Source organism: Sylvia atricapilla, chromosome 6, assembly GCF_009819655.1.
Source record: "Sylvia atricapilla isolate bSylAtr1 chromosome 6, bSylAtr1.pri, whole genome shotgun sequence".
Classification (NCBI taxonomy): domain Eukaryota; kingdom Metazoa; phylum Chordata; class Aves; order Passeriformes; family Sylviidae; genus Sylvia; species Sylvia atricapilla.
Genome location: NC_089145.1, coordinates 39,933,904 through 39,948,755, shown reverse-complemented (window position 1 = coordinate 39,948,755; position 14,852 = coordinate 39,933,904). Strand labels below are relative to the sequence as shown.

Here is a 14,852-nt window from a genome sequence, read left to right as displayed (position 1 = left end):
AAGTTGAAAAATGTAAAGACTCAATTTAAAAGAGCAAGTGTAATTCTTTGTATCGACTTCTGCCCCGCTCGGGTTGTGCCAGAACTAAATTCAAACCCACAGTCTTCCAACAAGATCAGTTCTTCAAAGAGATACTTTTGTACTCAGAACCCTTCCAGTTTATCTCTTGAGTGCTGCCCCCCCAGCCTCCAAATCCTGACCCTTCAAGTCCATTCAATAAATTACAGAGCAAATAATTTCCAGCTCAAAGCTCCAGCATCATGTATCACATACATTCTCCAAGTTCTTCCTTTTTTACCATCCTTACAAAGCCCACCTCAGAGATCAGATAAGCAAGGATATTTATTTAACATGAGATATGCTGCTTTTCAAGCAATCCAGAAAGTCCCTTTCCCAAAACCATTCTATGATGATGATTCTATGATTCACTGTTTCTCCAGAAAAGCCCCTTCCAGAGTCTCCCCTATACCGGAAAGCGATACCTCATTCTCTTTCCACAGCCTTTGTAGATCTGCCTCCTCCAGAACATGAGGTAAAGAACACCTCACTGAGAGAAAGCACTGAAACAGTGAAGACTGTCAGTAATAAGGAGAATTCCCCCTTTTCCCAACATCCACATCCGGTCACTTCTGTCTCATGCATCTGGTCAGATGAGTTTTGAACTAAACATTTTCACATAGGAGCTCCAAATTTTTCACATGTGCAAACAAGAACTCAGTGCTGTCGCCCCTGAGGAAATAAATGCACTTTTATTTTTAAATGAGCAATACAAAACCACACACTATTATTGCCCAGTTTTGTTTTTATACATTTACATCTTCTGAAGGCACCCTGTCTTCATTTTGCACTCACCTGAGATATAAAAGGCAGTTGCAGTTTGAGAACTACTTTTTTTAAGATTTCACAAGACATAAAAGCCATCTACTATGACTGTCAAATTCACATTGCTTAGTTTGTGGATCTGTGCAAAAAGCCCCTTTTAGTTAGCACACATTTCTTGTGAGAGTTACCACAAATTACAGAGCAAAACAATTCATGAGCTAATGACCCCTGGGACATAATGAACTAGATTCAAAGAATCAAGGAATGGTTTTGGTTTGAAGTGACCTTAAAGATCATCGAGTTTCAAACCTCCTGCCATGAGCAGGGACAGCTTCCACCATGGCTCAAAGCCCCATCCAGCCTGGCCTGGAACACTGGAATGGGGCAGGCACAGCTTCTCTGGGCAATCTGCGCCAGGGCCTCACCACCCTCAGAGTAAAGAGCTTCTTCCCAATATCTAATCTGTATCTCCCCTCTTCAAGTGTTAGCAAATACATACCCAAAAAACATGTTTTCGGTCCTTTAGCTGTGCTACCCACAGTGACCAAAACCTTGCTTAGTTTGTGCAGAAATGTGGGTGTGACAGTACTGTGTTGGATGTTGGAAACATGAATGCCTTGACACATGGAAGAAGTTTAATAATCCATGAAAAAGACAGAATAAATTATCAGAATCTCTCTTTAAATTACATTTCTTTTTACCAGCTTGATAAAACTGTATGCTATCCCCACAATCTTCTCCTCCTACTCCTGCCACTGCCAACAGAGAAAAATTGTTTCTGTGGAATGAGAAACATTAATAGATTGACATAATAATAGTAATAAAGAACTTTGGAAAACTAACTTATGGGAATTATAGCTGTAAAAAACCCTGGTCATACAATAGTCCCATTGATTTCTGTGAATATAAGTTCATGTCCCTCAGAAGGGCAGCCTAAAATATCTGACAATATTTCCCCATATTGCAGATTTCTTCACATTGAATTTCCCTGTGACAACATGTGTTCTTATTGTAGTGATGGATATCTTGGTCTAAGAAGCTTGAGGCTCCTGACATACAGGTATATCTGGAAATAGCCATTACGAAAAGTCTGACCTTTAACAATACTGCAAAAATATTTCAGCTATTTAACCTGACTCATTAAATATTTATTACTGAAGACAGGCCTCAAGTACCTTTTCTCTTGGTGGAAAACTAAGGGTGGAGGTAAAAAAAAAAAAAAAAAAAATCTGGATTCTCTTTGTCCTCTTTCTTGGCCCACAGATTTCACTGTAACTCTATTCAGCCAAAGGTATTTCAAGGTAACTGTCGTGGTTTAACCCCAGCCCACAATTAAGTACCACAAAGCTGTTTGCTCACTACCTGTCCCACCCTGGTGGGACAGGGAGGAAAATTGCAATGAAGGTAAAACCCATGAGACAACTTAAAAACAGCTTAATAATTGAAACAAAGTAATAATTGCAAAGACAAGGGAGACAAAGAAAGAAAACTAGACTTAAGACAGACAAGTGATGCTCAGTGCAATTGCTCAACCACCCCCTGACTGATGTCCAGAGCAAGGACCAGCACCTCCCAGCCAACTCCCCCAGTTTACACACTGGCCATGACTCTCCATGGTTTAGAATATCTCTTTGGGCAGTTCAGGTCCTGGCTGTGCCCCCTTCTGCCTTCCTGTGCATCTCCTCACTGGCACAGCATGGGAAATCCTTAACTCAGGGTAAGCACTGCTCAACAGCAACTAAAACATGAGCGTGCTGTCGAGCCTTAATCTCCAAAACACAGCCCTGCACCAACTACTAGGAAGGAAATTAACTCTATCCCTAGCTGAAACTGTAACAGCAGCACAGGCAATTCTGTTGCCTTACACAGTTTCTCTTTATACCTTTGATTTTTTTAGCTACTCATTCAGACCCCTTCACCTGCAAAGTGTTCATCCTACAACAAAAACCTCAAGACAGAATTACTCGAAGTAAATGGTTGCCATCCACCCAGATTCCAGCAGTTTTGTCATGGCTTCCTTTCCAACTGCAGACACTTCTAAGCTAAAACTCCCCTGCTTTGGCAATCAAGCTGAGCACTTCAAGTCCACAGGTTTGTCAGGCTTGTGTGAATCACAGAGGGCACTCAAGTGATGAAAATAGACACTAACCTCACAAGTTGGGATTTCAGTCTTTGTATTTTTTTTCCTGACAGCCTAATGTTCTTGAAAATACTTTGGGTAGTTTCCAGATTTTTGCCAGGTTTTAGCACCCTTGGCAGCAGCCTTCAGCAGAAAACAGTCAAAACTTCTCGTGACCATTGAATTATTAATTACCAACTAAAACACTGCTCGAATCCAGCCCATAGTGCTTTCTGTTAAAAATTAATAACAGAGTAAGATCATCAAGTTCTGCCAGCTGGAGCTGATGGGCAAAACTCAAGGAAAAGGGGATGTTGGAACCAACCAATGCTGCCTGAGTGGCAGAGTCTCCTCTCCCTTTTACTATGTTTCCTTTCTAGAAAGGCTACTACTATAGATAGATGTTTAAACTGTACAGCACAACAGTTGGCTATTTTTAGCTGCTATTTAAACCTAAGCTGTAACCAATCTGAGTAAAACCCAGCCATTTAAATAGGAAGATTAACTACCAGCTTCAAAGAGCGTTTCTTTAATGGATCAAATTAATAGGGAAAAGGTCTTTCACAAATGAGGTTTAATTACCAAGTGAAGTCATTGTTGCCTCAACATTGAAATGCCACCAAACTACAAAAAAGAAAAGAAAAAATTCTTTACTATTGCGACTACTCTAAGCTTTGTTACAATTGCATAAAGTAAATAAAACCCCACACATCAGCATATATAGCTGCTCACAATTTTCTGTGTAGTCAAATAAATGACACTGAATTCCTGTAAAGAAAATGTACTTCCAAAGTGAGCAGTCTCTCAACCAGAGGGGAAGGAAAGGGAGCTCAGAGAAGGGGATTTTAAACAGTGAGATGTGAAGTGCCACAAAATCAGTTTAAACAAATCATATCACTTCTCTTATCTGTGCTTTTGGAACTGCCCCTGTGTAAAGCTCATGATCTTCTCAACAGAAATAGCATTCTGCAGAAAAGGAGCTAAGCTCCATTTAAAACAAACCCCAGACTTCAGAGCTGTATTGCAGCCTTCTGCTGCCAGTCTGACATGAAACAAAAACACCTCAAGAGCCTGAAGAAAACCTCAGCTGCTGAGTGGATTATACATGCAATGAAAATATCAGAAATGCCAGTGCTGGACAGGAAATTGCATGCATTTGCAGGTCTGATTTTTCCTGCACAATTTCAGTGCCAGACATTCATTTCCATTTCGTATTTCTACCACGAGAATACAGAAGCAGAGAATCATAAGCACGTTATCCATCAGGGCTCACTGAAAGCAGTTTCACTTGATGCCTTTAAACCCAATACCACTTCTTACTTATAAGAGATGTTTACATGCAATAGTTGAATAAAATCTGAGCTCCAGAAGATATTTGAGTTAGAGACCCAGAGCAAAAGGGTATTTCATGACCAGGACTCGCTGCAGCTGACCCAAGAGCTCAGCCGAAGGTTATAACCTGGACTCCCACTCACTGCCTCAAATAATGGTGAATAAAACCAAAGCTTTACAGCAAGAATTTGCCCAACAGCCTTGAGAGCAAAGCACATCAGCAGCAACCCTGGGCCCACCAGTTAGAGATGTTAATATTGGCCTCTCTACTTGAGCGTGCAACTCCTGCCATCACGGTCATACATACCATTGGGGAACAGCATCTCCCAAATAACACGTTGTTCTCCATACCATCCCCAAGACCCCTCCCCAGCAGATTCCTACATGTGAGCCTCCAATTGTCTAAATGCAGCCCAATTTTTCAACTCCCTGAGTAAAAAACTAATCAATCACCACATATAAGTTGGCTTGTTCCTCCTTATTTACCAATGGCAAATAGACAAAAAAACTCCAAAAACATGGAAATACCATCAGTAACTGAAAATAATTAGATAAATAAATGGTCAATGGATAGAACTTAAAATGTGTAGCAGTCAGCTTTGTCTCCTTCTAGCTTTTAAAATCACCACCCAGTGTTAAGAAAGATTTTATAGTGTGTACATAATATTAAATTAACAACAACAAAAAAAAAATCAAGAAGTTTTCTTTATGTCACTTTACTATGGTTACAGATTTTCTCCCATTCAAACTTACTGTTTCTCTAATCAGCTACATTTTACTCTACAGGTGTTTTCAGTTCCCACATAAAATAACTTGTGCATGCTTAATTAACCCAGGCTCATCTTTCTCAATACAGGTTTTGAAAACATTCTAAAATATAAACATCCTCCAAGGGCAATTCACATTTTTTTCTCTTTAGACGTGTTTTCTTCAACCAAGTGGCTTTGTATTTATCACATTATTTGTTCCTAAAGTTTCGTGGAAATATACATTGTAGGAAACAATCCTAATTGGCAATGTGCCTCGAATCTGGTAACATCTTGAGCTTTAACTAGTTTTCAGTTCTGCCATTAATCGCCATCATTTGCCAGTAAAAGATTCAGATAATATTTTCATGTTAGTAGTCTCTCCTCCTCAGACTGTAAAACTACTGTGGGAAACACCTGGTTTAGAAATGAAGTCACAAAAGCTATATCCACTCTAACATAGCTTCATTTTTTTCTTCATTACACCAAAAAAAGATGCAAATACTTCAACACAGTAATATATTAAAAGTATATGACATCAGGATGGTACTGGAACTTTAGAAAGTAGACCTGCAAGTGGTCTCACGTTTAACTTTTAAGGCTGAATGCATTCCTGCGGTTGGTGTAAAATAAAACGTGGTCACCTTTTCAGGCCTAGCCTAAGCCAAGTATTTCTGGCAGCACAACTGAACAGGACAGAGGGGCAGCTCCTGGTTTGCAGCCATACCATGCAGAACACCCAGAATAACCAGTTGTGTCCATGTGGAGTGTGAATGGCTCAGCTAAGGATGTCCCACCAACCACTCTCACCAGCCAAAGAGTGTTAGGACAAAGTTCTTCTCCCCTGACTGTGCTGAATACACAACCACTTGGGTTTTTTCACAGGTTGTAAGGTCTGCGTTTTGTCCAGAGCTGCTAGCCATGATACTTGTGAAATTATTCCTCTGCGGAAAGAAGGCCCAGGCAAGCCCAGCACTCGGCCCAGAGAAACTAAAACAGTGGAACTGCTCTATCGACAACTTCACATGAAAAACTCGTTTATAATGAAAGAGAATACCACTCAAATCCAGTTATTTAGGTATATGGGGAGCTAAGGAGCTGATAAACTTCAGTGGGGGGGACAGAGGTGCAGTGTTAGCAGCATCTGTCAAGTCTTGAGAAAGACCCACACAAACATGGCCCGGAGTCGCAGGCAGCCCCGAGAGCCCCATTCCCTCTCCCTGCCAGCCCTGCAGTGTCACACTTGTCTGTCCTGACCAGCAGCCCAGACTGTTCAACCCTCAGCAGACAAACTTTTTCCAAATTGGTTGGGAGGGGTGCTCCCTCCTCCTACTGAAGCTCTACAGAATTACTGCAGTCTCTCAGCTGCCAGTTCTCCATGAGCTTGGGGTTACAGCTTGGACACACCTTGCTTTGACGTGATTTCCTTTTAAAGTTTTATTGCTTTATGGCCAATTTTATTTACTAGTTCTTATGTTATAGTCTGCGTACAGAGTTCTTATGAGAAAAAAAAAAAAAAAAAAACCCACACCCAAACCTCGTGTGTAATCAGAAGCACATGATTACACAGAAGAAAGTCTTGCTCTTCATGAATTAATGAACATCACAGCCCACTAATCCAGCTAAGGAAAATAACTCAGAAATTCCTTACATAGAGTATGAATGATTCAAAAGAGATTTAACTGCAGAAACTAATGTAATATCCAAGCAGAAACACCACTGTACGTAAACTATTAAAATCCATTCCTTTGTATATTTCCTTCTAACACAGCAATTTCAACCATTTTCTTTACATGAGGGTAGTTACAGGCATTTCCCATAGTCTGACTACCACCAAAACAAACCTCTAACTGATAAAACTCTAACAAATCAGGAGAGCAAGCAGGCAGGTCAGCCTGGATTAGCTACAGCAGCACAAATGCTCTGAAAGCCACCAGAGTTTGCAAAATGAGAGTAGGGAGAGGCAGCAAGAGGAGCCTCAGTCAATTCACCTAGAGAAGTCTTACTGACACCACAAAGTCCATATAAACTCATCCTACAGACAAATCACAGCACACAGGAGCCAGCAGCACAGCCTTAAAGGCCTGAAGCCAGCACAGCACCACGCTGACAAGATTATATCCATCACTGGGATTTGGCCTTGAATTGACCTGAAACCCCAACTACCTCCCCACGAAGAAAGTGTGAGTAAGAAGGGAAAAGCTTAAATATTGTCATTTCTAATTCAGATCCTGGTGAAGTGATTCTATCATGTCTTACTATACAATGTAACCCACTCACAGTTTACCTTTGCATCCTAATATACTGTTTCAAAATAGCCATATGGCATACAGTAGTGGCGTGTAAGAAAAAAAAAAAATCCAGCTACATTATTTGGCTTTTTCCTTGAGTATATTTTTTTTTCTTAATTAGTTACCTCAATTACCTCCTTAATTATCCTTCAGGATGAAGGTACATGGTAGTTAAATTGTGTTTATTATTACAGAAAAATCTGAGCCATTCAAAAGATATCTGAACATGGGCTTGACAGAACTAGACACTAAGTGCTCTCCTCCCTTCAGCCCTTCTGCTTTTGCTTCTACCAAGCTCACAAAAAATTATACAGAACATATCCCCAAGACATCTGTCAGGCTCTCAGTTAACAATGTTTTAGCTAGGAACTGGTCTACCTTCAGACAGATGCAGACTCTTGATAAAGTAACTCATTTTAGTCTAAATCATGACATTAAAATGTATCTTCCATTTTGTTCGCTGCATTTGGTTTTCAAGACTAGAGGCTGGACATTTTCGCTCCTTGCCTCTATCCAAGTTCATCCCTTCACGTCAACTTCCTCAACTGCTTTCAGTTAACAGAGTATTTTGTAATCAAAGGTTTTAAGAACAGCGGAAAAAAAAAAAAAAAGAACAGAAGAGATATCAAGGTTTATTTTTCTATATGAATAAAGAACAAACAGACCCACTAAGCAGTCAAGAGAAACATTTACAACAATAGCTAGGACAAAAAGCCTGCAGCAATGTCAGCTCAGCATCCAATACACTGAATAGGGTGCAAGGAAAAAGTCCTTTCTGAAGGCCTGACCACCAAAATTCCCATCCCCAGCTAAACCATTCCTTTCTTTAGTACAGCTAGTGGAGGCTGCAGCTTTTGTATTTGATGTAGATTACTTTATTTCTTCCAAGGGACAGAGCACGGAGCAAACATAAGGTTAGGTAAGCCTCTAGTAACTCCCTTTCTATCATAACAGTCCATTTTCTATCCTCGTTTGTGAGCAAAACCAGGAGACTTGGCCTCAAATCCTTTTACTTCTTGAAATGCACAAGTTTTCATAAAGGGACATCAGTCTAGTTTTGGTTTAGGAATGACAATGAAGGAACTCATTCTGGTAAACAAAACAGGTCATCTTTTTCAGGTAACATTTCCAGGATTACAACAATTTGAGTCAAAAAGTTATTAAATAAGTTGCTTGGTAAAACCTCCCACTGCTGTAATTATAATCAGTGCTGCTGATTCAGTATCCTCAATTCTTCACTTGAAGTTCAGACTACTTTAATGCAGTGAGTTAAAAGATTTGTTGTAACATTTCTCAAAATGCTTAAGGAGCATTCATTCACACCAAATTAAACAGAAGCTACACAGCATCTCTGCTAACACACTCACATAGTTTGTTATGCTTTGGTGTCTTTAAAGAACGACTAATGGACCATCTTGAAGCACCAGTTCTTCTCCAGAGCCAGCAAAGCCATTTTGAATTTCTTAGTACTAAAATACCTCAAGCTTTTAAACGGCTACATTTCTCTACAAGTCCCAGTGTTATCAGAATTCAACAAGAAGAAGTGACAGATTATGCACATGATGAAACTCCTCTTTATCAGTGCAACTTTCTCTGTCTGAGATCTCAAACCCAACCCCCAGGCTGGTATGAACAGGCGTAACTTCAACCCAGGCTGTGGCTCCACATCAAAGAACTCTGAAGTGTTCGTCACCTACGTAAACTGCATTCAAAAAAATACAAATGCTGGCATACATTCACTTGATTCCATGTTCCTAATGATTTCAGAATGTAATTTTCATAGAGAGTTTTATTCCAAGCTAAATAGCAGGGATCTCAGTAGAGAAAAACCTCAATAGGCTTCACATCCAATGGTAATTTGGAAACCTGTATCTTCCTAGAATTTTCAGTCATTAGTTAAAAGTGCAAAGGCTCATCTTCTCTCCTGGGCCATTTCTGTAGTCTCCAGTGTCACAAAACCTCCCTGTGTCTCCCTTTTCAGAGCAGCTCTCAGTGGAAAACTCAGATCCTCCTGAATTCTCTTCTACTCACTCTAATACAAAGGAAATTTCTCAGGAGAGGCTCAAAATGCTCAAACTTTCCCGAATTCAAAAGGCAAAGGGCTGTTATAACATGAAAAGATGATTAAGGTCTAAGTTCTTTCCATGCATTACCTAGGCGGTTTTTCTGAGGCATGTAAACACCTGCCCATATAACTGTGTATGTGAAGATAAAAGCTGCAGTTGAGCTGATGACTTGTAATCTGGAACATTCCTTCTTTTTGGACACCAGCTTGCTAGGTAGGAACAGGTATGGGTTACTGTGCCTTCTTGTAAGGCTCTTCCAAGATTTGTTTTTGTTTTGAATGTGCTTGTTTTTTAAAGAACACATCTTGTAATTGAATTGATATTTGCATCTCCTTGGAAGTATCATCAGGAAAAGCTTGATGCTCTTGTATACCACCATTAAACTATGTGGGACTTCCCTCCTGGGTTTACTTAACCATGCACACTCTACAAACAGGTAAAAATTATTTTGTTGGCGTGTTCTAACACCAAAGCCCTTCAGGAATAAATTAATACTGCCAAAATCTCTTTGGTAGTGTAAAAAAAAAAAAAAAAAAAAAAGATTTTCAAAATTCAACAGCTTTTGTCGTTCAATGTTCCCTTTAATATCGAAAATCTCATGCAAACCCACTTGAAATCCAGCATTCTAACACAAATTAGTTCAATATTACTACTGAGCAACATGAACACACTGAAGGATTCAATCCACTGTGTAACAGAGGCTCAGCAAGAGTCCTCCAGGCTTCCAGGCTGAAAGCGCACCAACGGGAACATGCACAATCTTAAGAGTTTTGGGCTTACACTGCAACGCCGCTGTCATTTGACAGTGTAATTAATATTTATTGACTAACTTTTTTTTTCCACTTCACCATCAGCAATCAGTCTTGGACCCAGACGCATAAACTCCAGGCACTATAGTTCAAGGATAGGGAGGAACAAAGGTCTATGGCTGCTTGCACAACGCGCAAGGGAGGAAGCAAGCACCTGTAGGTGAATCCACGCGTTACACACATGACAGCATCATGGTCTCTTCTGGCAGCAGCAGGAAGACAGCCTGGCACTGCTTCTCAGCTCCTCAAGGCTTACAAAGGACATGCCACCTTAGCCTAACCTAAGTAAGCCCTTGATGGGCACTTCTGATAAGAGACAAACCAACCAGAAGATGGGGATGGCAATTAAATGAGAGAATAAAATCGATTATCCACTTCACACCTCCACCTTTAAACCAACAGTTCACTTAAACGCCACACCAGATGCTGATAAGAGCATGAAGCTCTTATCTTTGTTCCCCCCCCTCCACACCTTCCAAAAATGGCCTAGGATGTGCCTCTAGAGACACCGGAAAGGAAAAGCATTTCAACAGAAGGCTGAATTGCTAGAAAAGCTTGAAAGTGCTTCAAAGAAAAACCTCTTACTATGGCATCACCCTGTTACAGACCCCCTGACAACCTGGACCATCTCATCACAGCTGCACCAGCCCCCTTAGCTAAGCGTGGACTGGTTGTTGGTATTTCAGGCACCCCAATCAAGAGACCCAGACTGCAGACTCGAGACGCTGTGTCTTAAAGGGCAAAGCAAGCATGACTGTAAACAAAAACCAGAAAACCCTCCTGCTGCTTCCATCAGCTCACTGCCAAATTATCAGACCTTCACTGATAAATGGAACCAAAGCACCAGCAGAGCAAAATCATGGAAAAATTCTGCAACAGGCAAATCCTCCACAGCTATTCTTCCCTGATTTTCAGTGCCTTGATGCTGATGAGAGTGGGCAGTAGCACTATGCTGTCCTCTTCATCTTTAGTAGGCATTGGAAAACCATTTCTGGTCATTTTTATTAAAGGAATTCACGAAACTTTTCATATTTAAGGCAATGCAAAGAACAGACAACAGAGCTAAGCCCTATGGCAAGGCAAACAATCCAGAAAAATCCAGAAAGCAGTAAAACCACTGTTCTATGAGCCAGAAACCACCCAGCCTTCCCCATACCTGTGGGAAGACTCTACAGGAGATTTACTGAAAGATTCCTCCTCTTCTTACAGCCCAGATTATACAAAAGAGTTTTGTATTCACTTTCGACTCTGGCAATGGTGGCTCAGTTCCCCCAGCGCTGAGAGAAATTAACAGACAAAAGCAGGGGCACATACAATCCTAAAAACCTCACACAGGTTTAAGAAAAAACGGGTAGCCACTGCCCCTCAGAGCCATCAGTACAGGATACAGGCTTCTCAGACAGATTCTGGAGCTGGAGTTCAATGGCAAAAATCCAGCAAAAAAACCCTGGTCTTCCAAATCTTCCCCCTTAGACACTAAAAAAAATAAGTCTCAAGGCCTAACTGAGAAATTGAAAAGCTGAAGTTCTTCTGCAGGGCAGTCATGTAAGGATATTAAATTCCACTGGCTTATACCATCTTAAGGCCCAGAATGAATACTCCAGACATCACTTATCATTTTTATTTAACACCTATAGCACTATTTTATGCTATAAAGACTTACAGCACACTAGAAAAATGAATCTGGGTTACCTACCAGCTGCAAGCCACTACAACAAAAGTAACGACTAACCCATAACCCTAAATGGCTCATTCACTTAAAAAGGCATCAGAATTCCTCTGCTAATAGTGAAGTGTCACAGCACGGACCTGAGGAAAAGCTTTTCATTGCATCAGCCATCTGTACACTGGATTTTGTTAAAAGAATATTGAGAAAAATCTCATACTCCTCACCAAAAGCCTCAAATTTGGCTCAAATGAGAGTCGATGAGCAAACAAAGCTCCCAACAACTCTGTTTCACCCACTCCATGCACTGAAACGCTGTCCTTGCAGCACCTGGGGGAAAACCCAGGAGCACATCAAAGTGATACAACCACTGAAGATGGCTGAAACTCAAATAATTCAGTATCTAACCATGGCACTGATATTTGATTTCTTAGGGAATCTTGACCCCTGTACATACATGAGAAGCTTGGAGCCACATCAAAAAATGGACTCAACAGGCCAGTATAAAAATCCACACCTCCAGATACTGCTAGGACTAAATTTCATTTTAAAGACTGAGACATATACTTGGTCGAACTCCATATTTTCTGAATCTCACAGCACATAATTAAGTAAACAACAAGCTTTACATTAACTATCAGGAGTCAAACACTATCCACACACAAGCAGAAGGAGAGGCAAGGAATAAAAGGATCTTAACCCATGCCAAAATTGAGGTGTACTGTATATACAATTAGCCAAAGTTTTATCATCAAAGGTGATAAAGAACAGGACATAAAGGATTTCTCCCTTCATCATATTCTGACTATGGACACTATCAAACCTATATCTTTCAAAAACAACCCATGTTTTTGAGAAATGCTTGATATTTCCATTAAGCTCTCTGCTGAGCTCATATCCTTCCTTTTTTGCTTAGCCATCTTCGCTCAACCATACATGCACAGCCCCCAGGATGAATGTACCACAGACACAGCTTTACTTTTTCCATTAAAACCCTACAACAGGAGTAATCTGAATATTCCTTTATAAGAAACATTCCCAACTTTGAACTTTGTCTGCAGGAAACAGAAAACAACAAATTCTCTTTCTTAAGCCTTGCCTTTAGGAAGGAAGGATAAGCTTTGCATACTGACTCTTGCATTCTGAAGAAAGCAGATTACATCCAGGATAAGGAAATTGCAAAAAAAAAAAAAAAATATCCTCCAGTGGGGCAGAATGGTAAGTAAAAAATAATAAATGCTCAAGGGCAAAAGAAAAAAAAGACACAAAAACCCCCCCCAAAAAACCGAAAAAAGTATCAGAAAACAACTCAAGTCTCAAACCCCTAAACCTGCCACTAAATTAGGGCAGCAGAGCAAAGCACACGTTAATCATTTTGGTTGCAACATTTTCACCCAGGCTTCTTCTCACCTCGAGCCCCCAGCCTGGAGCAGACAAACTAAAGGCTGTGTGCCACCCCTGTTGGGATCTCCCTGGACTCAGAGGCGCTTCTGCTCCATCGCAGCCCGGCACCCCGGTGACGGCTCCAAAGGCACTCCAAGGGAGCCGGTGCTGCTCGCGATCCCTCCTCCCAGCCCAGCACAAAGCTCACCATCCATTTTACAAGCCGCCCAGGCTCCTTCCCGACACAACTTACACGCTGTAACACTTAGGGCGCTTAACCTGCTCAGATGACCCTTGGATACAAGGGCAAGCAAAACGCATCTCGAATAATTAAAAGCCGAGAGAAGCTATCGATATCCATATAAACAAACCTTCTGCAGATGGCGAAGACGGCAATTAATCCCCCCACAAAGCCCCACGGCCGGGACCTGCTCACCCGAGCCCCCGGCTCCTTAAACTTCAACGCCTAACAAAGGCTTTTAAGGCTTTTATTCCCCCCCCAACCCCCTTCCCCTAATTTGCGCTTACAATCCTCGGTGAATTATTCATACTCCTCAACTCACATTGTCCACTCGCCACCCCCCCACACACACCCCCCTTGCACCTCCCCAGCGCGGCTTTTGGGGATTTTTTAAAGCTTAATATCTCCAGATTGCGAACCGGCCCCTTTTCCGCACAAAGCCAGGGCACGGCGGGATCGGAGCGCGCCGGGGCTCGGGGCACGATCAATCCCTGCCCGCTCATTTCCAGGAGCGGAGCAGCCCCGGCGTCGCTCCCGGGCACCGCGGCCGACACCGGCCGCTTCCCCGCCGCCAGCCCCGAGCCCCGGCCCGCTCCCCCCGCCGACAAAATGGCGACGTGGACGAGAAGGAGAAGGAGGAATGGAAGAGCGGAGCCGCTCCGCGGGCCGGGGAGGGCACCGGGGAAGAGGACGAGGAGGGGGCGGCGGTAACAAAGCAGGGGGCGGCGGGGGCCGGCGGCAGAGAGCGGGGGGGAGGCGGGCGGCGGGCGGCGCGGCATCGGTACCTCTTCTTGTCGGTGACGCCGCCGGGGCTGTCCATGGCGGCGGGACGGCTTCTCCTCCCGCCGACTCCCTGGATGCGAGGCGGCCGCGGCTCCGATGGCCGGCGCTGGGGAGATGGCGGCGCTGGCCGGGCGTGGGGCCGCGCGGGCTCAGAGCATCGGGGCACAGGCTGCGGGGAGGTGCGGGCGCGGCAGCGGCGGCGGCGGCGGCGGGGGCGGCGCGGGGCCCGCGCTGCGCCAGTGAGGAGCGGCGGCGCGGCCCGGCCCCTGCGCGGGGTCAGCTGAGCGCTCAGCTGGGCGGGGGCCGGCGCCTCACGTGCGGCGCTGTGTGCGGGGCGGGCCCGGGCCCGGCCGGCCCCACACCGGCCCACAGCGGGCCCACAGCGGGCTCACAGCGGCTCCACACTGGCCCCACAGCGGGCAACAGCGGGCTCACACCGGCCCCACAGCGGGCAACAGCGGGCTCACACCGGCCCCACACCGGCCCACAGCGGGCAACAGCGGCCCCACACCGGCCCACAGCGGGCAACAGCGGGCTCACAGCGGCCCCACAGCGGGCAACAGCGGCCCCACACCGGCCCACAGCGGGCAACAG

General features: G+C 43.5%; 1 protein-coding gene across 2 annotated transcripts in view; it reads right to left on the bottom strand.

Moving 5' to 3' along the window:
* Window positions 1-14,445, bottom strand: part of HIF1A (hypoxia inducible factor 1 subunit alpha) — a 30,504-nt gene extending 16,059 nt beyond the window's left edge. The window contains exon 1 of one of the 2 annotated variants that reach the window (XM_066321616.1): window positions 14,261-14,445. In XM_066321616.1, coding sequence (XP_066177713.1) covers window positions 14,261-14,295 — 35 coding nt within the window. In that variant the 5' untranslated portion in view covers window positions 14,296-14,445. Of the gene's footprint in view, window positions 1-9,230; window positions 9,259-14,260 lie in introns of those variants that run through there. The other variant, XM_066321617.1, reaches the window with a different exon arrangement.
* Window positions 14,446-14,852: the final 407 nt, after the last annotated feature.